This window comes from Ischnura elegans, chromosome 10 (assembly GCF_921293095.1).
Source record: "Ischnura elegans chromosome 10, ioIscEleg1.1, whole genome shotgun sequence".
NCBI classification, from domain to species: domain Eukaryota; kingdom Metazoa; phylum Arthropoda; class Insecta; order Odonata; family Coenagrionidae; genus Ischnura; species Ischnura elegans.
In genome coordinates, this window is record NC_060255.1 from 67,279,190 (window position 1) to 67,306,487 (window position 27,298).

Consider the following 27,298-nt stretch of genomic DNA (forward strand, 5'->3'; position numbering starts at 1 on the left):
AGACTCATGGCTTCTCATGCCGACAGTAAGAGGTATGGCAAGCATCTTCTCCAGTAACCACTATGGTTGTAACTGATGTCAAAAGATGTTACCTGAAAACAGCACTAGAGTTGATCTGAACTTAATGGAAATGGTTGATTAAGGTTTTGTTAATGTTTGTTCTTGTTTGCTTGCAGGGTGATGAAGAGAGTGCAAATGCACGCAGCCGGACGGCCAGAGAGGAAGCTCTCGAGTACGAGGATCCCGAGGAGGAAGTGGAGGCGGAGCTGCATGAGGGCGAGGAGGAAGGTTAGAGAAGTTTTTCCAAAGCACTGCTTGTAACTAGTGAATTTGTATGCATTCATGCACCTGGGTGTAAAGGTATGCGGTGGAACCTCGATCTACCGTTTTTCAGGGGGATGGATGAAAAAAATGATGAATGCGGGAAAACGATCAATGCAGGCCGTTTTACACGGTACACGGAATTGCGCAGGTTAGAGCTGCATTAATTTCTAAAATGGCGTGGAATTGCGCGAATGCATGCACGAAATTAGAACAGGGGCTATTTTGCCGTCTCGCATCCACGCATTCTCGCATGTGTTCTAGCAATTCACCGCTTTACACGATGCAATTTTGATTGCGCCTTCACACGTACGTCAGACTGCAAAATTCCGTGTACTGTGTAAAACGGGCTTGCGAGAATGTTTGGCCAGGTTGCCTACGCCCCAGGGAACGCTGGATTTTTGCAAATTATGATATTCATGAATGGATTCAAACAAGATTTTAGCTGATTAAAGTAATTTTATTACTTTATCGAAACACTTAGGTCATATTGTTGATTTGACTTATATCTCTTTCAAATATCCTAAAGGAACACGCCGCCTTGCTAAAAAATGTTTGCACTCCACTCGGCATTTTCACTGCTATTATGGATTTCTGTCTGATGTAAAAATTCTTATCCATCAAATGCCATTTCAAGTACACATATTCATGAGAGCAATGTGCATGTTATGCCTAAAACAACTACTTTCGCCGACGCAGTGATTGGTCGTGAGATGGATCAAAAAGGCCAAAAATAGTTTATTATTTGAAATGTTCCTTTCTAACAATTAAATTTTTAATATGATTGAGGCAATTTGTAAAGTGTTAAGAATGTTGCGTAAATGGTCAGCGGCATGCCCAACTAACCCCCGGCTTAATCCCACTTCATGTTTTCACCAGGTATCTCGTTCTACCCCCACCCCTGCCGTCATGTGCTAGCGTACAACCCGAGGCATTCTGCAATATTCACACTCTTCTAGCCCGGATTCTTTTCTTTATCTTCAATTACTTTCAGTCCATCTTTTAAAGTTCTCACTTGTTTCTTCGGAAGGGCCACGGTCCGAAGACGAATAAAAATGAAACTGGACTATATTGAACCCTCACAGAAAACACTCACTGTTTTTAAGTCAACCCACCCTGGAAAGTATGGAGCCACTCGTACGAGGTGAAGTTCGGCACTAATGCTGTCGCGTACGGTGTAAGCAGAGCTTACTGCATAGGGTGAAGCATGACCATATGACTGCGTAATGAAATTTTTTGTCCTATAGAGAAGGCAACTTACCCTCTCATTTCTTACAATAAGTAGTGTAGCGCTAGATGAGCAAATGAATTCAGATTGCTGGTAGGGAGAAACAAAATATCCTGAGAAGGCATCACTTTGTTAGCATTTCTGACAAGTGAGACTTGTAGCATAACTCGTAAATTGTAACCTGATGCCCTGTTTTCAAATAAAATGCTGCATCAACTGCCGAGTAGCTCACAATCAGCTGCAAGGATATCGAGATTTGCCAGAAATCACCATAATATTTTTCCAACTATTTCCTTGCTTAAAATGCTTAAATAACATTATAAATACGTCATGTTCGGTATCAATCTTTTTTGGATGACGTGCATATTAGTAATATTTCAATCTAATAAAAGTATAATACCAATCGCCGAAAGTCATTGTTAGACACCTTTTGGGCTAATAGGTGATTCATGCAGCAATTGGCCACCAGAAACTGGGAACTTTAAAGGAGATAGGCTGAAAAAATTCAAAGGGCGAGAATCGGAGGGGTGTGAAACACGTTTCTATTGTTCTCGTATAACTTGATATTTTATTTCGAAGCTAAGTTCTTCGTAATACGATCCCTACGCGAGCTGGGACCTTTTTTTTATTTTGGAGAAGAGGAAGGCTTCAGAGGGGGGGGAGGCGAGTGCTGAATGGAGGAGGATAGCGGATCTTGGGAAATACACTAATGTAACTATCCCACGGCACTCAGCTTCTCCCTATGGTATTTTAACCTGGATCCGCCCAAAATATTTTTTTTGAGATAAATAATTGATATTCTAGGGAAACGCTAAGGGTCTAATTTTTACGACATCCTGAAAATATTACATTGATAGGTCGTGTAGTTTCCGAGATACAGGCTGTGACATAAATGTCACATTGGGCAGATCTGTTGTCTTTTGGCGCAAGGTAATGTTTTAATGAGATAAAGCAAATATTTTTGGCATATCTGCTGCAAAGTTAATTGAAATGATAAAACATTAGAAAAACATTTATTTCTCACATATTATTATTTATGTACGCTATTTTCAAGCTTTTGTTTATATTTAAATTAAATTATTGAAAATTTAGCAATAATTTTCAGTGTTCCATTGTCCGCGATTCATAAATTTTTCGATGTAAAGTGTGAAGTTTTAAAGTATAAATTTTCTGGATTTTTAAAATGTTATTTCACAAATGTGGGGTACATTTAAATTTATAATGTTTATATTATAAACTTGTCAAATACACATCAAGAAAAAAAATTTTAAATTTATGTAAAGTTTTCGTCAGGAGGGTTATGAAATTACAGAACCTTGAATAGACACTATCAATGGATTTGTTGAAGGTACATTTAAATAATATTTTTACATGGTGGATGAGTAAAACAGTTGAAAATGCATTTTTCCCAATTTTGGAAATTACATAGAATAAATACATATTTTAAAAATATTCTCACAACACACAAGATTATAAATTATATTAAATTATAGATTATAAGAGTATAAAAGTGAAGTAAATGGATATCAATTTGTTTCAAATAAACTAAAGATTGATTTAGATTTGAATGGCGGCGTATATGACCAATTTTGAGTGGTAAGCAGAAAAGCAACATTTGTCAATAATACATGTATCGCAAACAGTGCCGTTGACAGAAGCGCAATATTCTCCAGCACGGCAACGCCATATTTTATTTAGTATAACAGGGACTAAATGATAATTAGCATTATAACATATTTTATTGTCTGCCTCTGTTGAAAATGAAGTAGTATGGCGGCTATACTTGGCTTCGCATCGATATATGCCAAATTATGTTTGCGCTATTACACGCCTGAACTCTAATTGTGACAAGATTTCTGCTTTTCATAAGATTGTGAACAGCTGCATCCAAAAGCCAAGAAAAAATATTCCACCACCACCACCAAAACGAATTTACTTCCGCCAAATGAATTGCATGCAAGGATGGATACCGAAATACGCAATCATACTCCTGTCAAGAGAAACTTTTCTCGGTGGGAAAAATCCCCATAAAACGTTCTTTCAATTTAGTGATCTACGGGCGTAGCTCCAACAATCTGTCTTTCATGTCGGACATCGTATTGTCTGCACAGTGAAGGCATTTACTTATCACAAGGAACCTATTCCTTCGCTTGGCTACGGAAACCATTGAGTTGTGAACATCCCCAGAAACATCCCAGGAGCACCGCTTGGATGGAAACCTGTTACCCATAACAGTAAAATTCCTATGAAAATTTTCATCTTCTCTATACTGATAATAGGAGATGAAAAAACAATAAACGCAGTATAATTATCTGATTCTGCGATGAGAAAAAAATTTCATCCAAAAAAACCATTTTGAAAATTTCTACACATGATTTTTTCCTCAATTCAGGAAGATCTGTTTCGGGGAATAGCCTATATCTTACAAAAAGACCTTCCCGTCGCCAATTGGCTGCTTCTCTTTTTACTTTTTTCTGTTGGAGAAGTGATGTAAGCTTCGTTGACTTCGAATCCTTTTCCTTACGTGTAACTGGTACCGAAATTCTGCTAGTCTTCTCTTGAAATTCATTAGTATTATCATTATCAAGCCACAAAACAAGCTCCACTCTTGGCCGAAGTTGGCTTCCCGTTCAATTTTCCACAAGTCGACTAGCCTGGTCATCTACAATTTCCTCATCAGTGACAACTGCTGCTTCAGGTGGCTCAAAGTATATTGATTATACGTCGTCGAAGTCTTCGTTTTTCGGAAGCTCCGTGTATTCACGCAGTGTAGTATCTCTGAGCAGTCAATATCACTAATATTAAAAATTTTAATTCAATCGTAATTACCGGAATAAAAGTTAAAAAATACAAATTTATCGCTTCATTGATAAATAATAAATCGTTTGGCGAGAATACGAAGGAAAAAATGTTGAAATTAAAACAAATTCTAACTAGAGCATAAAATTCACAACTAATCAGATTTGCATAGGGATCCGCCCAATGTGACATTTATGTCACAGTACCATTTATCAGAGAATATTAGGGAAATGGAAAGCAATACTAAACATATTAATGTATTATTAATAATTTTGTATCATTATGTTGATATATACCAAAAATTGTCGCTGTGGCACAAATAGTTAATGAAAAAATTTAATATTTACACAAAGCAAACGCCCATTTTTAGTGCCAAGGGAAAGCACCTAACTACCGGGATTACTTCAAGGATAGGTCTTCACTCTCACTTGACAATTCTAACCCTGAATTGAAGCACTTAGCTTCCTCTTTCTAATAAAGCAAAGAACATAACAATGTACCACCCCCGAGCGATGCAAGAGCCATTACAGTGGAGCGATACAAGGTGTGACATTTTTGTTACATTGGGCGGATCCAGGTTAATCTCTTGGGGAAGATTCAAACTATGTGTCTGTCGTTATCAGCCACAAATAGCACGTTGTAAACACTTCGTCTCATTTTCGTCAAACAATGGATGCGGGAAAATTATACGACGGGACCGCGATCTTCAAACGATCAATGCGGGAAAACGATACTTCAGGGAACGATAGAAGAGGGAAAACATTACATTGTCTTTATGAAACTTTATTTGGGATCAGGAATGGCGAACGATGAATGCGGGAAAACAATCAATGTGGGAACGATACATCGGGGTTCCACTATACAGGGTAGAGAAAATTGCATCACAAAATTTTAACCCAGGATAGCTGATGCCGGAAGGAACCAAAATTACTAATGATGCTTAGGTAGAAAGTGCACCATTTTTAAATTACAGAAACTTTGAGCCAAGTGCTCCGATTGGCCACGAGTTTGCCATTTTGCTCGATGCTCTGGACAACTCATGACTTTGAATGCTTTTGCTTGAGATCATATTGTATATGTATTGCAACATCAAGCATATGGTGCTAAACAATTCCCTGTCTACTCCTGTTCTTTAGTACACTTTGTTTATTATCCTATCATCCATTTGGTTTCGGCAAATATTGCCACCACCAGGTCTCGAAAGCTTCAAGTATTTTTCGGTCAGTTTATCCAATTGACCAACTTTCTTATCAATGGAGTGCCACTGCCCACTCAAATGCTTTCAAATACTCTTTCCTTGCCTCCATTTGAATGCTAATGGTGTAGAGTTGCTGCCTTTCTATGATATTAATACATTCCCTGCTTTACAATAACATGTGTGTTTCAGATGACTTCAAATGCTATGTAGTGAGACTCCATATGGAGTCACCGAATAAAATTCTTGGCACTTACGCAATAGTAACTCCATTGAGGCCTGGCAGGGAGTATGTGAAAAAATTAATTTTGTACTATGAGTGATTGTTAATTGATTCAGATTTCATTGATGATGAAAACTGCCTTGTTTTCCCTTTTGCAGATGAAGGCATTGAGTTGCTGGATGATGAGGGTGGGGAGGCTGTTCTCGGTGAAGATCCATCAGGTGCTGTGGCAGAGGATGGCACGGAGCCTATGGGAGGTGCTTCCACCAGTCTGCTTGATGATGAACTCTTGGTATGGCCTCTTAAATGAGAGTAATGATTGAACCAACCACCTTCCTTGTATCTTGGAGCTTATAAATGTTAATGGCTTTGTGGGATGTGAGCTTCCCCCCCATTTGCAGACACTGAATAGTGTATTTGAAAGGGGCAGAGTTAGACAATGATTGTTCTATCATTGAAACTTGCTGTCTTGCTACAACTGATGGCTTTAGGCGTAACTTTGTGAAAGCGATTTATTGCTTTCTTGCATTTTTTCAAATGATGTGATGAAGATTCCCTTTGACAATTGAAAATATTTTTTCCTCTGTACCATGTCCAATATAGTTAATTAACTATTATGTTAATATAAAATTAATACTTCTTCAGCTCAAATACTCCTGATAGCATGAAATTAATGGTACGAGGTGGCACATTCACATGTTCATTAATTATGTATATCCAACAGTGGGAGCCATTATCATAGAATATACTGGCATAATGTATGCTCCAAAAATGTAAGCGCACATAAGTAAGTGCTTATCTGTCCTTTGCATTATGTATGTCATTTCATGTGCTTTATGTTTCTAGAAAAATGCCTTTTTTCTGGCAAACAGCTCTAAGTACATTTGTAGTCATTTTTATGAAAACTAGAGGTGTGCGAATAGTATCCGCGAATACTCGAATACCTCGAATACTAGAAAGTATTCGATATTCGAGATTTCGAATAGTTATGCGAAAAGTACCGCCTCGAATACCTCGAATACTTTGAATTTCGCGTCATACACTGTCGCACGCACGTCGTTGGTAGTGACTCGGAAAAATGTAGAGAACTGTAGTCATTTAGTGCTCGCAGCGCCGTTTTACGCAAGTTGACGAATTGCATCAAATTCGTGGATTTTAGCGGTGAAAAGTGTTCGACGAGGGGAACCGAAAATAGTCGGGCGAAAAAATCCGAAAATCCCCGATTCCCCCCACCAGGAGAAACTCAGTGCCGTGGGATAGCAACCTTAGGGCATTTCCCACGATCCTCTATCCCCCTCCATTCAGCACTCGCCTCAACCACTCTGACGCTTTCCTCTTCTCCGAAATCAAGCAAAAGGTCCCAGCTCGCGCAGGGATCGCATTACGAAGACCCCTGCTTCGAAAAAAATATCGAGTTACGAGAACAATAAAAACGTGTTTCACGCCCTCCCCCCTTTTCTCACCCACTGACCTTTTTCTGGCTACCTGCTTCGAAGTTCCCCATTTCTGGAGGTCAACTGCTGTGTGAGTACCGGGGGATACTTACATTAGCGTATTTCCCAAGGTCCGGTATCCCTCTCCATTCAGCACTAGCCCCCCCTCTGAGGCTTTCCTCTTCTTCAAAATAAAAAAAAGGTCACAGCTCGCGCAGGGATCATATTACGAACGCCTTAGCTTCGAAAAAATACGCGAGAACAATAGAAACGTGTTTCGGGCCCTCCCTTTCCTCCCCCACTGACCTTTTTTTTCCTACCAACTTCGAAGTTCCCCATTTCTGTGGAGGTCAACCGCTGCATGAGTCATCTATTAGCACAAAGGGTGTCTAAGAATGACTTTCGTCAATTGATGTTACACCTTTATTGAATTGAAATATTAGTAATGTGCGCGTAATTTAAAAAAGAATAAGACCAAACACGACGTATTTCTGAGTTTATTTAAGCATTTTACGCAAAGAAATAAATGTCAAAACACGACGGAGCCTTAGCATTTTGGCGAAACTCGATATGAGCAGCAGAGCTTCTCGGAAGTTGATGCGGTATTTTTTTCCGAAAACATATATCAAGTTACAATTTATGAGTGGTGCTATAATTCTTTATTGTTACAGTCACAGACAAAAGGATATTTTCTCAGAATATTTGGTTTCTCCCTGATAGCAATTCCAATTCATCTTCTTATCTCGTGAGAACTTCCAAAGATGGACTGAAAATAATTGAAGAAAATCCGGTGGAAAAGAGCTTGTATTTTGCAAAATGCCTCAGATTGTCAGCTAGCACTTGGCAGCAGGAGTGGGGGTAAAGCGATGTTAGTTGAATTAATTATATGCCCAATTGTTTCCATAAAATTAAATTATTCATTAATCAGCTAAATTCCTGTTCGAATCATTTTAAGGAAATCAAAATTACTCCCCAAAATCTTGTGTTGCCTGCTGCATAGGTAACCGAGTCAAACATTCCAGCATTCATCATTTAGTATTCGAGGTATTCGAAATTCAAGGTATTCGAATATTCGAGCTATGATTTAATATTCGAATTCGATATTCGAATTCGAGAAATCTGCTATTCGACCCATCTCTAATGAAAACCCTTGCTGAGCTCATGATTTTTTACAGGACCTTTGCTTGTACATTGATGATCATTTTAAACTGAACCATTAGCCTGTATTCACATGGCTATTGTCTGTGGATGTACACAAATGAAAGTGGTACAAGTGTGATTTTTTTGTAAATTTCATTCTTTTTGCAACTCAAGTATTTTATGAATGGAATATTTAGTGATAGTCATGGGTTCACTTTTGAGTTCTTAGCTGCAGGAAAAAAGACATGACTTTCATCTAACTGGAATGGAGTTATTTATGGTGGAAAATAAAAATCACTTGGCATTGCATGTTTCAGTGCAGTCCAGATCATTACCAAATTTCAATTGCCCATATTTTATAAATTTTTGGCACCTGAACACTAAAATTTTACATAAATCCATTCATACCAAAATGAATGTCCGTAACGAGTTTCATGAAAATCAATGTCTGTTGGTGTTTTTAGGTGGAAAGACCCTACTCGAAAATTTGATGTACCATAGCTTTTGCTTTGATGTGCCAAAAATGAATCTTCCATTGGTAAATTTCCCCTTTTTCTTTATGTTCATTGTAATAATTTCTTGAAATTTTATCCAACATTCATTTCAATCTGTTTTCGTAAATAATGGTTTAGTGCTAATATTTATGCAGTATGTTATTAGCTCTCAGTTTGCATTTGCACTACAACGACACTGCTGACACCTTAGTAGTTGCTGTACAAATGTAATGAAGAACAACATAGTGAGTGTAGTTGTCCATGATGCTGATTGAGCTCATGACTGTAACCTGTATTTTAATTGGCAGTTTGTGGTGAATGATGAGAGTGCGGCCGTGAGGAGGAATGCTGTGCTGGCCAAGAGCCCTCTTATTAAGAATTATGTGTTTGACGTCAAGGACGAACTTTGGTGTGAGGTGTCCCTTGCTGTAAGTGATGCATCTTTAGTAGAGACAAACAGGAAAAAAAATAATTTTAGGTTTTCCTCCTGTAAGAACAATGCATTTTCATCCTCCATAATACAAACCTCTTTTGAATTAGAGATTATTATCAGAGGTGTTGCTAATGTTTTTTTGGAGTAAAATTTTACTTAATTATAATCAAAGTAATTTTTTTTAACCTTAAATAACTGGAAATTTTTTTACAGGGTTCCCACTCAATCGTGAAAACCTTAAAACCGTGAATAAGCCGTGAATTTCGTCTACCGTGAAAAAACCTGGAAATAGCCGTGAAATTCGTCATGATACCTTAAAAACCTCTTCAAACTTGATTTTAGATCTACGATTGATGGATCAAAAGAAAAATAGGTCAGTCACTGGCAGATACTGTCCACGCATTTATCTGCTCACGTACCGTATTTCCCGGCCTATAAGACGCACCGGCGCATAAGACGCACCTGGATTTTTCAGGTTATAATTTACGAAAAAAACTAAAATACTTGGATAATACAAAAAAGAATTTTAATGATAACATTTTACATAAAAACGGAACTTTAATATTAAAAAATTTTAAAATTATTAATGAGCAAATATATCAGAGTTTATTCATCATAGAACCCCAGAAATTCCTCATCACTGCTGCTAAAATCATTCGCGTAGATATTTTCTCGGGAGTCGTCACTTTCCTCATACAAAATGTCATCTTCACTTCCATCTAGCGCATTGCTGATTCCACACTTTTTAAAAGACTTTATGATAGTCTCAGTTTTTACTTTCTGCCAGGACTTTTTCACCCACTCACAAACGGTAGAAATTGACGGCCGTTTCATTCTTCCGGTCGGTGTGAAATCGTGAGTTGGTGCCTCAATCCACTTTATCCATTCTTCACGCATAAATCCCTTGAATGGTTTATTGATTGAAACATCCAAAGGCTGCAGTTGAGAAGTCAATCCACCAGGAATCACAGCAAGATGCGTCTTCAGTTCTGTAGCAAGGATTTTTGCGGACTCCGTTATATGGGCCTTAAACTGATCGCACACTAACAAAGACGATTTCTTCAGAAGTCCACCTGGACGCCGGGACCACACCCTCTGCAACCACAGTTTCATACCCTCTCCATCCATCCATCCCTTAGGATGAACATGAATATAAATTCCATGTGGAATTGTACACTTAGGCAGCGTTTTTCGTTTAAAGATCAACAAAGGAGGGAGTTTTGAACCATCAGCACAACACGCAAGGACAACAGTATAGCGTGTTTTTTCGTTGCCGGAAGTCTTTATCGTAACTGTCTTTGCACCTTTAACGTCCACAGTTCTATTTGATGGCACATCAAATGTCAAGGGAACCTCATCCATATTTCCTATCTGTCCTATTTCAAAACACTTCATTTTTCTCAGGTTAAGTACGTATTTATGGAATTCGATAATTTTTCTTTCGTATTCGGGTGGCAGTTTTTGTGCTATTGTGGTTTTAGTACGCATGCACAGACCATTTCTCTTCATAAATCTTTCACACCACGACGTTGTCCCAGAAAAATTGGCAATAGACATATCTATCGCCAACTTTCTTGCTTCCATTAAAATCATTTTTGTTGAAACAGTGATCCCGTTCTTCCTGTGATTTATTATCCAGGTCTTAACGTGCTCCTCAAGCTTTGGCCATTTCGGAGAACATGAATGTAAAGTTTTCTTACTCTTATTTGCATTCATTAAATCTACCTTCTGCTTCCGCCATTCTCGTATCATCTTCTCGGTTGGAGGTGGGCCGAAACGCCTTGCAGCTGCCCGGTTGCCGTGTTCCAAAGCATATTTCACGACTTCAAGTTTAAACGCAATACTGTACGACAATCTTCTCTCTTTAGATCCCATTAGGTTATTCCAATTTTGACTTTTTATACAGAAATTACCAAGTTTCTGTGCTTAGAAGCACATGTGCAGACTAAATAGAAAGATACGTATTACGCCTGAACTGACTGAACACCGAGCTCATACTTCGTTACCTAAGGTGCCGGTGGTGCCGGTAGACTCGTGAGTTTATCGTGAGAGATACAATGTATTAGCATATAGATGACATCTCCTTTAGCTCAATGTATGTAAGTTTTGCAGCAGCACCCATTGCAAGATTAAACTAAACATGCTACATTGTATGCATTTCTGATTTATCCGGGAATTTTTTTAAGGGAGTTAGACATCGACGTATTAAAACTTTATTTCTAACAACCTGCTCAAAAGAGTGCTATTATCAAAATTTTTAATGAATTGAACTATTTTCAATGCCTTATACACTAAAAAATACTCAATGGTAATTATTTATCCTGTCAAAACGGTTGCTTATTATAGGACGAAGTTTTACCCGTGATATCCGTATACCATCGGCGCATAAGACGCAGGCAAATTTTACAGCACATTTAGGAGAAAAAAAGTGTGTCTTATCGGCCGGGAAATACGGTATATTTGAAGCACAAATAATGGTCCGTGTGTCATGACGACATACAGACCTGTGATTAGATGACCTTTAACCAAAGTGATCATTAACCCTGACAAGAAATCACATGCCTCTTCACTTCCCTTCCTTCCATGGTCCGTGTGTCATGACGACATACAGACCTGTGATTACATGACCTTTAACCAAAGTGATCATTAACCCTGGCAAGAAATCACATGCCTCTTCACTTCCCTGTCACCCTCCTTTTTCTCACTCACAACCTTTAGCTGGCCCTAAATTTTGCTAACGATAGTCGACGTCATAAGAGCACTTTCATTGCTGCGTTTTGCATTCCCGGCGTTTATCGCGTTTGCTATATTTTTAGTTAACGTGCGGCCAGTGATTTTTATGAGATCAATATTTCTTCCTAAAATGGCTTATCAAACAGACCGTGAATTTGACACAATTTAGACCGTGAAAACCTGGAAAAAACCGTGAATTTTATAATTTAGTTAGAGTGGGAACCCTGTTTCATCAATCTTTTCAGAATTGTATTTTTTTGCAAAATTCATGACAATCTGTCTCCTCTGCTAGTTTCCTGTGAACTACAAGAAGATTGACGTGGCATCCATAATAAAGGAGACTGCCAGGAAGTGTGTTGTTCAAGAAGTTCCAGGGATCAAGATGGCAATCACATATCCCAACCCATCCAATCCGAATGGCCTGATGCTGAAGACTGATGGCATAAACCTACTGGTCAGTTTGTTTTATTACTCATTGAAATTTTACCCTGTTTCCACTACTAGAACTTCTACTACAGTACACTCCCGATTATCCAGGCTAATGATGGGGAGAGACGGCACGAATAATTGGAAAACACGGATTACCCAAATTTTCACTTTAACGTCTAGCAATGTTCATAATTTATGTAAAACAAACAATATATTATTATGTATGCAGTTATTCTGTTATTTTAGAGTGCATCCCGAACTCAATGAGAGCTTTCTTTGCCAGTTCGCAATCTTTTCAGCGGCGATAAAATGGTTGTACTCGTATTATTAATGCTCCATGATGTAAGGCCTGGTTTTGAAGACCACACATCAGTGGCTGTGTGATCACAGATACAACAAAGTGGTTTGCACGAATACTTCAAAACCACTGCCCAACGTCAGAAACTACACTGTCAGGCACCACACTGTGTAGTCACGTCTCGCACAAGTTGCCGGGGTTGCAACTGCTGCGGGACGTTTATCTGTGATCACGGAGTGCGGTCGTGCATTGCATGGCTTGGAAAAAGGAAACGTGGTGCTCCCGTGAATGCTGCTCACAATCGCTTCCGTTTTACGAAGGGGATTTGAACGGAAATCACAAGCTCGGTGTATCCTAGCATTAATGCTGTAATTCTGATGATTTTTTTTATAAAGATCGTGGAAAAAATTGAGCGAGAGTGAAAATCATGCACGGATAATCCACAATCCGTATAAACCGCAGCCGGATAATCGGGATTTTGCTGTATTTTATTATCTCCTGCTGGTGTTCTGTAACTTGATGGTGATTTCATTAGTGTTCAAAAGAATGATGACCTAGTGCAATGTATGAGAAGCATTTCGGGCAAATCCTAAAAAATTTAATATCACCTAATATCAGCCAATTGGGATTGTTTGTTGACAAGTGTTTCTCTTGATCCCAAGGAAATTGTGTCGATTTGTGCAAATTTCACTAATTTCTAAGTTTGATGAAAAAAGCAGTAACCTCAAATAAAGTGCAACAAGGTTTTGGAGTACACCATTCTTTCCAATGTATAAGTGATATAAAAATTATGATGAAAGATGTAATCTACCATTACAATGTGTATCGTGATGACGAGTTTGTTAACCAGTTTGTTAACCAATTCCTTAAACACCATTTAATACCTACCAGTAGGTATTAAATGGTGTTTACATTGATTGCATAATTGTATTCAATAGTTTATGAAAGAAATATATTTTCAAAGCTTTGAACGTAGGTTTTCGCAGCGAGGGCCATTGTTGCTAATGGCTTCCGGGTGCAGCTGCGACAAAGCGCAACATGCAGCTGCACCCGGACGCCATTAGCAATGATGTTTTCAGAGATTTAATATTTTGAAATGTGAATACATGCAACCTTGAGAACGTTTAAAGAGTAACAGAATTGCAAGAAAGCATATCATCTCGGCTGTGAAAATATGCAGTTGATGTGAATTTTGTTTTTAATATTTTGAGTTGGTTGGGTATACAGTGGAACTTGGTTATAACAGCATCGGCTGTAACGTCAACTCGGGTTTAACGTCACATTTTAAACAGACCGGCCAAAATTGAACATTTTATGTTGTACGAAAACCCCTTTATATCGTCAACAAATACTGCGACGCACGGGTATAGCGTCAAAAATGTTGCGATTCTTAGGTTGCAAAAGTGGTAGTGTGATTGTATAATGTTCCAAAGTTCATAAAAACCATGTGTAGAAACATCAAAAGCAAAAACTGGTCACAAGCTGGACGTTGAGCTGGTGACGGGATGCAACTCTTTTGTTTAATTGGTGTCTGGAGGGAGTGGGGGCTGTGCCGCATACCTGGGTCTTATTCCTGCCCACCCCTACATTCTACAAGTTCACTGACATAGGCACACTGTATTGTATTGTATTCACTCAGATTTAAGGCTGCTTTTTTTTAACGTCACTCGGATATAACGTTTAAAATCTTATGGTCCCTTTGATGACGTTATAACCAAGTTCCACTGTATTTCCATTTATTCATACTATTGAAAACCTTTTGATATTTTTTTACGTCCTTCAAATTTCCCAATTCATCCATTGTACAGTACGGTCTACGGACCACTAGTCTTCTACTCTGTTCGCGAAAATTTGCTGAAGTTGCCTGTGCTCTTTTTCTTCCAGTAGGGGCAAAGTAGGTTAAAGACCCTTCTAATCCCCTCCCAACCCTTTTTATGAGGGCCCATGGGGAGATTTCTATATTTAATTTAGAGATTTAATTTTTTGTGGCAGTGTGTAATGTCTTATTTTGCTCATCAAAAATTTTGTATGTGTGCTATGACACTATTCCCATTCAATTCCTCAAAATATAGTCTTGGCAATAGAATATATTTGTGGTATGAGTTAAAAAAACATTACATATTTCACTCCTGTCACTTTAAGACCCGTCAAAAATATATCGTCTCTTCTCATTTTAGGAGATATTCAACTACGACCGTGTGCTGGACTTGAATAAGTTATACTCAAATGATATCCATGCAGTGGCCTCTACGTACGGCATTGAAGCTGCTTGTAAAGTTATAGTAAAGGTATGTCTCCCCCAAGGCCTTGGAGCATGAATAAAATGCCCTCATGAAAATCATCAATAGCAATCTTAATTTCCTAACAATAATTTTGTAAATTATTAAATTAAAATGTAGCTTTTGGGTTAGAACTGTAACCAGAATCAGAAACAACAAAAAAAAGGACTTGACCCATCCTTGATGTTGAGTTTCATTCTTCAAGCAAGCATTCTTTGTTACAGTTTTTAAGGTATTCATAAGTTTTTTGGGAAGTTTTTTTCACTTTATACATTTCTCGTTTCTCAATTAATGTATTGCTGGGCAGAATTATGGACTCCTATATGTAGTCCCCTTTGATGAATCACTCCCGCCTAACTGCTATTGTTCCCTGAGAAATTTCTTTTTGAAGTATATATGCCTTGATATTGGAATTTTTTGTGCATATAGAGTATGCTCTTGCCAATGTTTACCTGTGAAAAATTCCTTACAGGACTTGAGTGGGAATCAAACCTGCATTTCCCGACTGAGCTACTGGTAGTACCACTTAAGCTACCAAGGCATCATCTTTGTCTGCAGAGTTAGTTGGCTTTAGAGAATTAGGTGGTTTATGCTGATAGACATACAATAGCATTTGGCAGCTTGTTTTGTGTGCACTTAGCCTACATGATCGTAGTGACTGGTGGAAAGTTATAAAGTGCCATTTTTTTTAATAATAAAATTATTATGTAGCACATTCATAAAAATAATATGTATATGTAATAGGTCGACTAATGATCGCATGTTCGAATGTTAATGCATGCCGTACTGCAATTTTTAATTCCTGCAGTAGGGAGCACAGAATGATTTCTTGTTTGCATTTGTTTACCCTTCCTCTCTTTCTTTGCAAACAGGAGATAACCAACGTTTTCAAGGTTTATGGCATTGTGGTGGACCCTCGGCATCTCTCGCTCATTGCAGACTACATGACACGAGATGGCATCTTTCGGCCAATGAGTCGCAAGGGCCTGGAGGACAGTGTCTCACCATTCCAGAAGATGACTTTCGAGTCCAGCGTCAACTTCCTCAAGGCGGCCACTGTTAGTGGTGAGTGCAATCTCCTTCCCTTGTCCAGAGTAAACTAATATATTTTGTGCTTAAGTTGGCATTTGAAACACCATAAATTAAGGTTGCTGCTTTACATCCTTAACCACTTAAATTTAGGTACAGGAGACCCCTGCTTTATGATTGGTTCGACTTACAATAGATTTTGTGTACAATCTGAGCTGATTTTGCTCGCACAATATAAAATTTCTTCAATTTTTTCCCACTTGCTTGTTGTCATGAATCATGTAAATATTTGTCTATTTTTTTAAGAGGCATATTTTTAACCAATAAATATTTACATGCATAGATGCCCTTTAAAATAATTCCTCATCCAGAAGTAATGGAGATTCAGCATACAGGAGGAATGGAATTACTTTACGATCAGTTGGCCGGAACAGATGAATATTGTTGAGCGGATGACCTAAGCTGTTGGTCACCTTCTCCAAATACTGTACCATAACACTTGTTGTAAATTGCTTTAAGATTATATTTATGGATACTGTTCATTTTATCAAGCCTGGATCTGTTGATATTCTGTTTGCCAACCTTGCTGAATCAGCACCTGTTGTCTTTCCTGAAGGGCGAGTGGATATGCTGCAGTCGCCATCTAGCTGCCTTGCCGTTGGGGTACCAGTGAGGCTGGGAACTGGGATGTTTGATGTCAACATTCCGCTATGATAGTAATGACAATACCACCCTTTGGAAAGTGGTGGATGCTACTTGTTGGTGGATTTCTTGACTCATCTGATGTGCAGCTCGTGGAATTGAACTAGATAAAATGGTATTGCATGTACTTCACTCCTTGAAAGAAGGAAGGAAGCAAGTGTAAATTTCATGTAATTTCAATCCTGGTAACATTTTCACGTAATGAGGAATTGAGTACTTGTATTTCATCATTCTCTCCCTCTCTTTATGAGAAGGCTTCACATTCCTTGTGAGTGAATGGATACACGATGCAGAATTTCTCTACTTGGTGCTTTCCTTAGTGGAAGATCTGTGTAAAAAAAATTTTATACAAATAATGTGGCACCTTTTGTATGCCCTTTGTTGTTAAGATAATTTGTATATGAGTCTTGAGGAGTGTATTAAACTTTTCATAGAAATCATGATCATGTTTTGCTGTGCAAGATTTCTTCATTCAACAATGGCTGAGGTTATATCTGCTGAGATATAAGGGAGTACCATTTAAGTTCACATAGTGTGAAGGATGTGCCATATGCAAATATACCATGTAAAAATGACGAAACGATTTCGTTTTCCTCCACGGATTTATTTTCTTGGTACAACATATTAGAAAATATGTACCAATAAAATAAATCTGTGGAGGAAAACAAAGTCGTTTTATCATTTGTGAACTTCAACTTCCACAAAGTTGAGCCGAAAATCAATGAATATACCATGCATTTGAGGCGCTCACACTTTATGGATCAGGACCCAGAAAAGTTGTAAATAAACGTGAGGGCCACTACAAATGTGAGTTGTTGCTACCAAGCCTGTTGGTATGGTGACATTAGGTTGCCTATGGCAAATTTCCTTGGTACTGTGTAAAGTGGTAAATGTATAGTCACCCAACGAGCAAGCATGGTGGTGTGTAACTTGCATAGGGTAAATTGGTACTACAAATTCAAAGTGTTATGTGTAGGGGCTCTGAAAAGTGGCAAAGATAGTTGAGGAAAGGTGCTCAAAAATTTGTGGTAGGAGCAGGTTAAATTTCTAAAAGCATGTACTCGGATTGCATTTACTTGAATCAGGAGTTAATGGGAAAAGACTTTTACTAAACAGTTCTAGTAACCTCATAGCGATCAAATACGTAGACACTTTTTGCCATTGTGGCCTACTGGGATTCTTCTGATCAACAATACTGCCAACTGAACTACATACAAGTGGTGGTACAATTGTATTTGTATATTGTGTACAATGTACTGTACAGATAAACTGAGAATCGGAAATATCTGCCGGTTAAAAATTTGCTTTTGGAGGAGTCTTCCTGCCTTGCACTCTGCCATGGGCATTGAATCACAATGCTATGGCATGAATGCATTTTTTCCGGGGTTATTTCATTTAGATGCAATACATGAGATCAAAATCAGTCAGTGAATTCAATAACTTATCCCTGTATATTTGGTTACCTCAGCAGTAATTACGGCCCATCTCTTATGGTGGAAAGATGCTTGCTTAGCATTTCTGGCCCTAATACTTGAGAGATGGGCACACCTGAAGGACCAAAATCACCTAACTGAATGCGATGACAATACTGAAGTCTCCTGGTGGCTGTGATTGCCTTTCATCATGTAGCAAACTTTACGCATTGGGGCCAAACCAATATTTGGAGTCTCTGTTGGTAGTCTCCCTAATAGGCGAATATAAGGGAAGACAAGGAGCAAAGTGGCCGTGGCAATGATATGGTAAAGGGGCCCCGGAAAGGAAAATTCTCCCCTTATAAAAGTAACGGAAAACATTTACCTGAGCTTTTTTATGGTTTAAACTAAACAGTTCAATTTACAAATGAAAGTATGTAATAGGGTTTTCAGTTCTTTTGAGGCCTAACATAAGTAATAATGCCCACAATTGTTTTCTTGTCTACCATAAAAGCTGAGAGTCTTTCAGCATTTGACAATTTCCCAAAATTTTCTAGAGACAAGGAGTTATGCAATCCGGAAGTTAATATCTTGAATTTAAAGAGCACTAGCTCATAAGATATTTGGTCTGGACCTGGGGAGGTTGGCAGAAATTCAGTATGCCGGTACAGGCTCTGGACTTGGAAGGAAGTCCTTAACGGTAATTCTCATTCACCCACCCTGGCCAGGCCCTCCCAAAAATGGTGATCTATGAACATGCCACTGTCCAAAATTTTTCCACTTCATAGTGGACTGGATTGCAATTGTGGTCCCAAAGTAGCAGCAGATCGGGGATTAAGGTTTGAGGATTATTTGCATTTTTATAATAAATGGGTGTGGGAAGGGGGATAATTGGAGAACATAGTGGTATGAGACTTTCCTTTAGGCTACAGCCTTGCCACAGTGGAGAGGCTTGCACCGTATTATGACCTCTAGATCTGGACTGGCAGGATCAATTGTCTCTCCCATTAGGAACACCCATGGACAAAATGTAGCCTATGTGATAGAGTCATGTATACAACACTGTTGCAATGGGTGCAGGAAACCCTACCAATTATCTCTTCCCAGAAAACATGGAGCGGTATGAGGATGACTGAGGGAAGGAGACTCCTACACTACTTGGTTGCATCCACCCAGCCCCAGTGTCCGTGGACCATACATAGTGTTGGCATGGCTTCACTATTTCATTTTGCTGCTGCCAATGCCCTGCTTCAAATTGCTGTCATAAATCCAGAGAAAAATCTTGCGTCCATCCCATCCAGGAGACTTTAACAAATTTATCAGTAACATGTTCTCTACTGAGTTGAATCTCCCTACCCTGGTTCAGGCTGTAGTGGGTCAAAGGTGTTTCTCATTCTGTACGGGTCATGCCTAGGTTCAACTTCTCACAACATGGAGGTCATGCCGCACTTGAGGGCCATCCATCTATGAGAATAGGGAGAGGCCTACATCCAAACTCTCTCCATTAAGGCCGTCTTGAGCTCATGCTGAGAGCCAACCACATTAAGGAGGTAGCCAACTATGGCCATTAGCCTTCTAAGCTTGAAAATCGGCTCTCTGCCTTAACTGTTGCAACCCATTCTGAACCCCTTTGGAAAGACAGAGGAGCATTGCAGTGGGCATAAAAGCCTATGGAGAAGTTTTCCCTCAGGTAAATATTCTTCTACTTAGGTCTTTGAGGTCACCTCAGTTTGCCGCTGAGTGCTGGCATCCAGTCTCCGAGGCTCTCATGCCTGTTGAACTTAGGAAGTATTCATTAAATACATGAGGGAACATTTGGGTTATGCCCTCTGTATCTCTCACACATCATTACTGAGGCATCCACAGAGTTTGCTTGTTTTGCAACCACTTGCATGACCTCCTTTAATTTCTGGAAGAATTGAAATGATGGCAATCTTTATGTTAGCTCTCCAGTATTTTTTTGTCATTTCACCAGGTTAAAAGATAATACTTGAAAAGAACTGATTAGCATCTGAAAGACACATGTATTGTATCACATACCACCAAGGCCCCATGGAAAGTGATGACCCCCCTCCCTCAAAGCCATTGACCTTAATTCACCCCTGCTTGCCCCAGTTGGAGACAGCAAAATGATAATGGAAACACTGCCCCTAGCAAAAAAGCCTTTATACTTGTTTGGTACTCCCTCTTGAATCTCCCTACTATGGTTCAGACTGTATTGGTTCCCTTTGGTGGGCCAGAGGGTAGAAGGGGGCCAGTTTGTGGCCTAATCTGTGCCAGGTTAAACAAGACAAGATAGGTGTACCTCATTCCGATAATGAAAACACAGCAAACCGAATAGGGTGGCCTTGTTCTGATTGGCCTTTAAAACGTCAGGCAGTACGTGGTATGGCTCAGATTTGTTTCTTCGAGTTCTATAATAATTTGTTTTTGTTCCTAAATAATCCTCTTAGTCCCATTACCCTTGTTTACGAGCTAATTTAATTTAAGTTTGTTTTTATTACTTATAAAGCTGCTATTTTTATTTTTTTGTAAATTCATGGCACTGAGCTGGAACTGTATATAAGTAAAAGTACGTTCATGAACTGATGAAGAATCATTGACAGAAGTTCTTAGGCGTCACTATTTGTTTGTGCAGTCCCAATTCCTCATTTTTGCAACTGAATTGGAAATAGTGTACTCACGGCAGTTTCGTATTTGCCATTTCATGAAATTACGTCGTGTTTGCTGAGGTACTCGCATGAGGAGGGTAGGGTGCCAGTGGCCTAACCGCAAAAATAAGAATAAAATTACTAAAGAAAAGGTTAGCTCCATTCTATATCGGGCCTGATTGGTCTGGCTGTCGTAGTCATAGGAAAAAAATGACAGAGGTACAAAAAAAGACTGTGGGAAAGGTTCTTCGGGACTATCGTTTGTCATTGATATCGTCTAGTCACTGGAAAGCGCTTTCCTTCTCCCGAGATGCAGCCTTCCTACGAGAGCATTAAAAAAAAGCGTCCCAATTTGTATGCCCTGTGTCATGTAATCACCGATTGTGTTCAGCCATGGCCTCCGTTAATGCTGTATGCCCATGCATGAAAGGAGGCCATATCTCAGCGCATGTGTGCAGGCTCCAACCTCAGCGCTTCTGGTGGCGAAGCGATGTACCAAGAATCAGTGGATCGGAGTAATCGGGCCGGGTACATCGCGGAAGTTGGTACCTGTACTCATCCCGACCAACCCTATCTGGTGTTGTGTATTTTGACTTCCAAATTGTAAACAAGCTCGCAAGAGGAGTTTGCTATCATGGTCAGCAAGAAAAATGTCAACAGGTAGGTTTAAATGCTTTCAAGTGCAACTCTCTCCATAATTCGCTGTGTGTACCGAACCATTTGCTGCCCAGGTTCTCACTTGATTCCAAACGGGGATTTTCTGTATTTATCATCAAGATGCAACATGTTTTTCACCGCAATTAATTGATGCTCTTGAATTTGAATTTCAGCGTCGATAATGAGGAGCAGGAAGCTCGGTCATTTCTTCGCGAGCGGTATTTGAGAGCCATGTCAGCATTCGTTGGTATGCGTTATTTGTCTTGCTGGAAAATGGTTTTGTTTAAACGTTATATTTTCGCCTAAGAGGGCCTATGTATTTTTCACGTTTTTTTTCGCAGGAAAGAAGTGTGAGTTCTGGATGCACGAGAGTACGGCAGTGGACGGTGTTTTCAAGGGATGCGATTTACACGGAGATCATATCCTCGTGTCCGAATTAAACACCCACCTCGGAGTCATCCCACAAACTCTGCTTAGGACGAATGATATTATTTCATTCTCAGTGAAGAACGTGGCCGTGGAGTGAATTTATATTGCTCTTAATGATATTCTAAAAAGGAAAGTATTGCTGTTAATCAAGGTGGAGTTGTTTTGGCTGAAAAATTCAGATGTGATCATCAGTTGTACTTGTTGAGATCTATGTCTGTTATCCTGATGAGGTCGTAATTTCTCCGTCGTTCTGCGGTGATGATAGCAGAAATCACTTTAAGACTTTGTTCGGGAAATGAAGATTGACCGAAATTTTAGCTCGATCATTTGTTCAATATCTTTTAAATATTTATACATTCAGTTTTAAGAAAATATTTATTGAATGCCTTATTTTCTGATGAAAGTATTTTCCGCTTCTTTGTGTGGTCAGCCATAGTCCATATTATATGTGAAAGTCACCAACCTATTACAGATTGTTAAATAGGTACTATCTTCGAGATAGATTTGACACTTATTCCAATTTATTGCTCGACTAGTCAGCTTTAAGTAACTTAAATGAATTTCAGCCAACTTTATTTATATAATTTGGTATAATTCAGCATGGTATATAATGTTCAGTGGGCGTAGACACAGGAAACACTAAATACTCCCCTCCCTTTCAAACAGTAAATGGTCTAGGCATTTCCCTCCCACCACTTTGATGTGAATCATAACCCAAAGGAACACAGACATGAATCGCTTACCTATAGTTGAATAAATGTCTGTCTGTTAGTCCATTATTATTACAACAACATATCTTCCGATCGCCCTGAAACTTTTGGAAGTTTTAGAATATACTCCTGCAAAATATTTTTTGAGAAGCATTTTAAAATAAAAACAGGAGGATTTATTATTCAGTTTTGATGGTACGACTTCCTCATAAACCTTAATTTTATCACACCCATTGATGATCCAATGGGCACTTTTGTCCATGCAGTACAATTACTTAGATGTGCCAGTATGAAATTTTAACCATATATGATGTAACATGCAGTGGACATAAATATACTAAACAATTGGAATAGACATAAGCTCCAGAAATGGTCTCCAACCATGTGCTGTTGATTTCCTGGTTAATTAAATGAACAGTAGGCATTCATGGTATTAAAAAATTTGCAATTTCATTTACTTCTCAAAATGATAAATTCGTTCTCTTGTAAATTATCTATCAGTGACCTTTTTAGACAAAGGGTATGTGAGTATTTATTGCTCCTGACCGGGATGGGTTTTGCTGATTGCCTCATTAGCATTTACTTACAGCATTATACATGACACACAATTATTTAGAAAACGCAGATTGTGCTGAAGAAATTAAATTTATGGCAATGGATTATCTAGTGTTTTTTGTGTAATTTTTAAGTTAAGTTTTTCCATCTGTGTCTCAGTGTGTATTATGTGCTAAATCCAAGAATGTGAAAAATATTTTAAGTCAAGTTAGGTTTCTAACCATCTCAATTTTAAAAATAAAACATGAAATTTTAAATTATCAAAAATTTTATTAATCCTAACAAGTATCTGCTATCTTATGTAAAAGTAACATTTTATAGTCTGTAAAAATTGATCTTTGAAGTACTTAATTAAACACTAGAACCAAGGGACTTTGCTGTGAACGTAATACCACAGATGAGTCAAAAATATCCTATTGACCATTCCAGTTGGTCCTTGCATCATAGTAGAAGATTTATGTGTATAATTTAAATTTTATGTCCAAGAATAAGATTTTATTATATTTTAGAGCATTTTTATTTACTCATAGTAGTAGATGTAGTTAAATATCCAAAAAAAGTAAAGCTTTCCATAAAAGGTATTGAAGAAATAATTCTTTATTTGTGCAGATACAATGTTAACCCTTTTTTGGGTACATTTTGGTCACTATCTTGGGAGTGGAGCGTTTTTATGATGGAAAATGAGGTATTAAGCAATTATCGTTAAAATAATTTTGATTTCTTTGGGGAAGAGGATAGAGCACTTATTGTAGAAAAATATGTTAGGATGGAGGTGAGACAAAAAGACATTTGAAAATTATAACTAAAAATTATCCCGTCTTCCTTAGTCACCATAACAGTGTATTTTATATCAATAATCAACCTTTGACATCAAATAGTACTCTGGAAGTCACTGTCATTGGCCTTTACGTTGGAGAAGTATGCCTGTCACTGATGGGTGCCTATCATCATATGTATATCTGAGAGTGCTTAAAGAGTGGAAGCCAAGGACCTTCTTGGGAAAGCTTTTGTGCAAGGTGAAGATGAGTAAGAATAAGTTCTTGGAGTTTTCAAATTGACTGATAATGAGACCGCTTCAACTGCAAATAATTGGCAACTGGGCAAATATAATCCTCGACCCTTTTCCCGAAGGCAGCCCATCACGGCGTACTTTTGCGGTCAGTTTATTGTGTGTATTATGTGCTAAATCCAAGTAATTACTTCTGTTTATTTATAAATGGTGTAACTAAACTGTTCAGTGATTAATCGGCGGCACGAAGTTTGCCGGGTCAGCCAGGGCCGGCCCTAGCAGGTGCGGGGCTAGGGGCGAACCTTCAGTGCGGGGCCCTTCACTTAAAATATTAAACTCTATACCCCATCTACAAACTCAAGCATTTTGAATCCCTACCACTCTCTGGCTAAGTATGTGTTCCCCTCCCAAATTCAGACTTCGCAATTACGCCGTTATGATACCATCACGCAGTTGAGTTCAAAATAGTATAATACAAATAAAATTTATAATTATATTTATTCATAAAATTATAACGTAAAATAAACTTAAAAAGCGCGCTTTTTCAATAGGTACGTATTTTAGCTCGGAATTAACAATTCAGTAATAGTAGAAATTGCGTTTTCAAAACTATCGTATATTTTAATTTTTTTTTCACGAACGCGGGGCCCCCCAAAGCGCGGGGCCCGGGGTGGTCGCCCCTCCCTAAGGCCGGCCTTAGGGTCAGCTGGTATTGGTATAAAAATCGCAACAAAATAACCTTGAAAATCTTCTGACAGTGACATATTCGTCTGAAATAAACAATGTTAAAAATCGCATCAATGGATTGAACATTTTAACGAATTGAGAATATTGCACTTTGAAACTGTTTTTTTAATTTTATTGATGTATTTATAAAATGACGTAGAGCAGTGTGGCCCTCCAGACGATGTGAAATCGATTTTTAGCCCTTGCACTGTAAAAGGTTGAATACCTCTGCCCTAAGGTATGTTCAGCAGAATAGAGGTTTTTCGTATCCTGGAAGACTATGCAGCACGCAATTCAGGTGCGCCATGCGTTATTTTTTAGATTTTATTTCCAGGCGTGAGCCGCAATCTTGTTACCTTTTTCTGAAGAGACTATTCCTGCCTTACGATAGTTCTTGGTATGGTATTTGGAGGAGGCGACCGACAGCTGAGGTCATTTGCACCATGAGGGAAGGGTATGGAAGGAAGGGTGGAGAGAAACCCGGCGTCGGCATTAGCCTGCTCTTAACGATAGTTCTTTTTAGGACCACATGGCCGAGAGATAAATTTATTTCCTATTCTCCACGAAATGAAGAGACGAATAATTTTGACTTACAATTAGAATCGGACGCAAGGTCTCGGCGAGCCGAACTTTCACAGATTTTTATCATCTTTCTTCTGACCTGAGTGCTGTTTTTGCCCAAGGCTACTCCGGCATTACTGGTAGTCCTTGACTTCTCCATATTTTTTTTGCGATTAATTTACATTAGCCATCAATTTTGCCATCCAGGGAAATGGCAGAATTTCTTTTTTCGAGAGAGTCCGTAATTTTAATTTAACAATAGGTAAATACCTATACCTATAGGTGTATACATGCAACACACCAGGCATGATGTATGCCGCGGTCAAATTTAGATAATGAATTTTGTTACACTTATTCGGGTCTCAGATTATATTTCAATTTCAATCTTCCAAATACTTAGGGAAGAAAGTAAACTTCTCGGGGCCGGAGAATTATAGTTTTATCATTATTACGTAAGGTACGAAATTATTTTGTTCGTATCTCATTGTCAGACAGTTGGTAATGGTTGCTTGCTAAATCAAATTTTTATATTAATTTATCAGATTAAATTCAGTATTGATTGAATGAGTTGATTATTAAAGACAGAATTGTAACTTTAGGTTGTGGAGATCATCAAAAAGTATTGGATGTTTGTGCGAGACCAGCACTGCCGTATATTGGTATGGTATCCGTCAATTGCTTTTGGCCGTGGTTGGCAGTTGGTTTTGAATTCTGTTCTACAAGCCTGAGGTCTGCAGGGAGCCCTATCGCCGTGCCTTAACCCCCTATTAGACTGCAATAGGTGGTTACAATATTTTCCTTCCTCTTTTCCCTGGAATACGTTACATCCCTATATATTCCTTGCGCACCGAAAGATCTGCTGCTTAACGCCATTCGGAACTAATTTTTTTCTTTTCGAAGTCCCCGTGTGCGAATGAGTTTATTCGCACGAATAACTGAGTATGAAGTTATTTTTTGCGAAGAAAATATGTGGGTTTTTTAAAGTATTAGGTTCCCTTAAAAGAGTTCAAATGAGGATTGACGAATCGAAAATGAATGACCGCTGAACCAGGATGATCATGAATGGTGCGAGAAATGAAAATGTCAGGCACTTTGTGACCATCAAATGTATTGTATAATAAAAGTATGGAATTAAAATAAATGTTCTTAAATTTAATTAATATCAATGATTATCAATGATCATATTAATAATTAAAACATCTATCCATTTCTATTTTCAGCAGGGTTATTCCACTAATCGTATGGCCGGGGCCGGGCCATTAGTCGAAATCGACCATAACTACGGCCTCGGGACTTTATATTATCCTAAAATTATAGTTTCTAGCGAGAAATTAAAACTACAGGCTATTTTTTTAATCTAGGCTGTGGTATAAAATAACTAATGGAATGATTTCACTTTGACCTAAAATACAACAGATCGTGCGTATCTGACATATTATATGGTTGCCAGGGGCGGATCCAGGATTTTTCTGGGGGGGGGGGGGGGGGGCGAGGACAAGGGTCTGAGAGGCAAATGATCTTCGCATACTTGAGATTAAAAACAAGATGCAACAATTACTGTACACAGTAGTCTTCCTATTTTAATATGAAAGTTATTCATATGAAATTGGATTGAGGCTCCGTAATACACAAAGCAAAACGAACGTAATGATGACCGTATAAACAAATTTGTCAATTTTTTAAGCGTGAGGGGGGGCACGTGGCCCCGTACCGTCACTAAATCTGCCTACGATGGTTGCGTTTCAATGTGAAATGAGTATGAGGAAGTATTTTCCAAGGAAGTGACAACCAAGTGTGCATGATTATTTCATAGTTCAACAGAGGCATTCAAAGGAAGTATCTCTCGGTTGGT

The 27,298-nt window shown here is 38.6% G+C and overlaps 2 protein-coding genes across 3 annotated transcripts in view; both read left to right on the forward strand.

The window, feature by feature from the left end:
- The window catches only part of LOC124166663 (DNA-directed RNA polymerase I subunit RPA1), a 74,144-nt gene extending 56,971 nt beyond the window's left edge, over positions 1-17,173 (forward strand). For both annotated transcript variants that reach the window (XM_046544293.1, XM_046544292.1), the window contains exons 26-32: positions 177-288; positions 5,925-6,058; positions 9,142-9,261; positions 12,292-12,453; positions 14,904-15,014; positions 15,878-16,070; positions 16,651-17,173. In XM_046544293.1, coding sequence (XP_046400249.1) covers positions 177-288; positions 5,925-6,058; positions 9,142-9,261; positions 12,292-12,453; positions 14,904-15,014; positions 15,878-16,070; positions 16,651-16,748 — 930 coding nt within the window. In that variant the 3' untranslated portion in view covers positions 16,749-17,173. The remainder of the gene's footprint in view (positions 1-176; positions 289-5,924; positions 6,059-9,141; positions 9,262-12,291; positions 12,454-14,903; positions 15,015-15,877; positions 16,071-16,650) is intronic.
- A 4,146-nt stretch (positions 17,174-21,319) lies between these two features.
- Positions 21,320-23,658, forward strand: LOC124166930 (gem-associated protein 7-like). Its single transcript, XM_046544644.1, has 3 exons — positions 21,320-21,459; positions 21,630-21,703; positions 21,798-23,658. The coding sequence occupies exons 1-3, from the start codon at positions 21,434-21,436 to the stop codon at positions 21,980-21,982; spliced, it is 285 nt and encodes a 94-aa protein (XP_046400600.1). The 5' UTR covers positions 21,320-21,433; the 3' UTR covers positions 21,983-23,658.
- The last annotated feature ends 3,640 nt before the right edge of the window (positions 23,659-27,298 follow it).

Coding starts and splice junctions, on each gene's coding strand:
- LOC124166930 (XM_046544644.1), top strand. CDS start 21,434: ATGGTCAGCAAGAAAAATGTCAACAG. Junction 21,460..21,629: donor AGCAAGAAAAATGTCAACAG/GTAGGTTTAAAT, acceptor TTTGAATTTCAG/CGTCGATAATGAGGAGCAGG. Junction 21,704..21,797: donor AGCCATGTCAGCATTCGTTG/GTATGCGTTATT, acceptor TTTTTTTCGCAG/GAAAGAAGTGTGAGTTCTGG.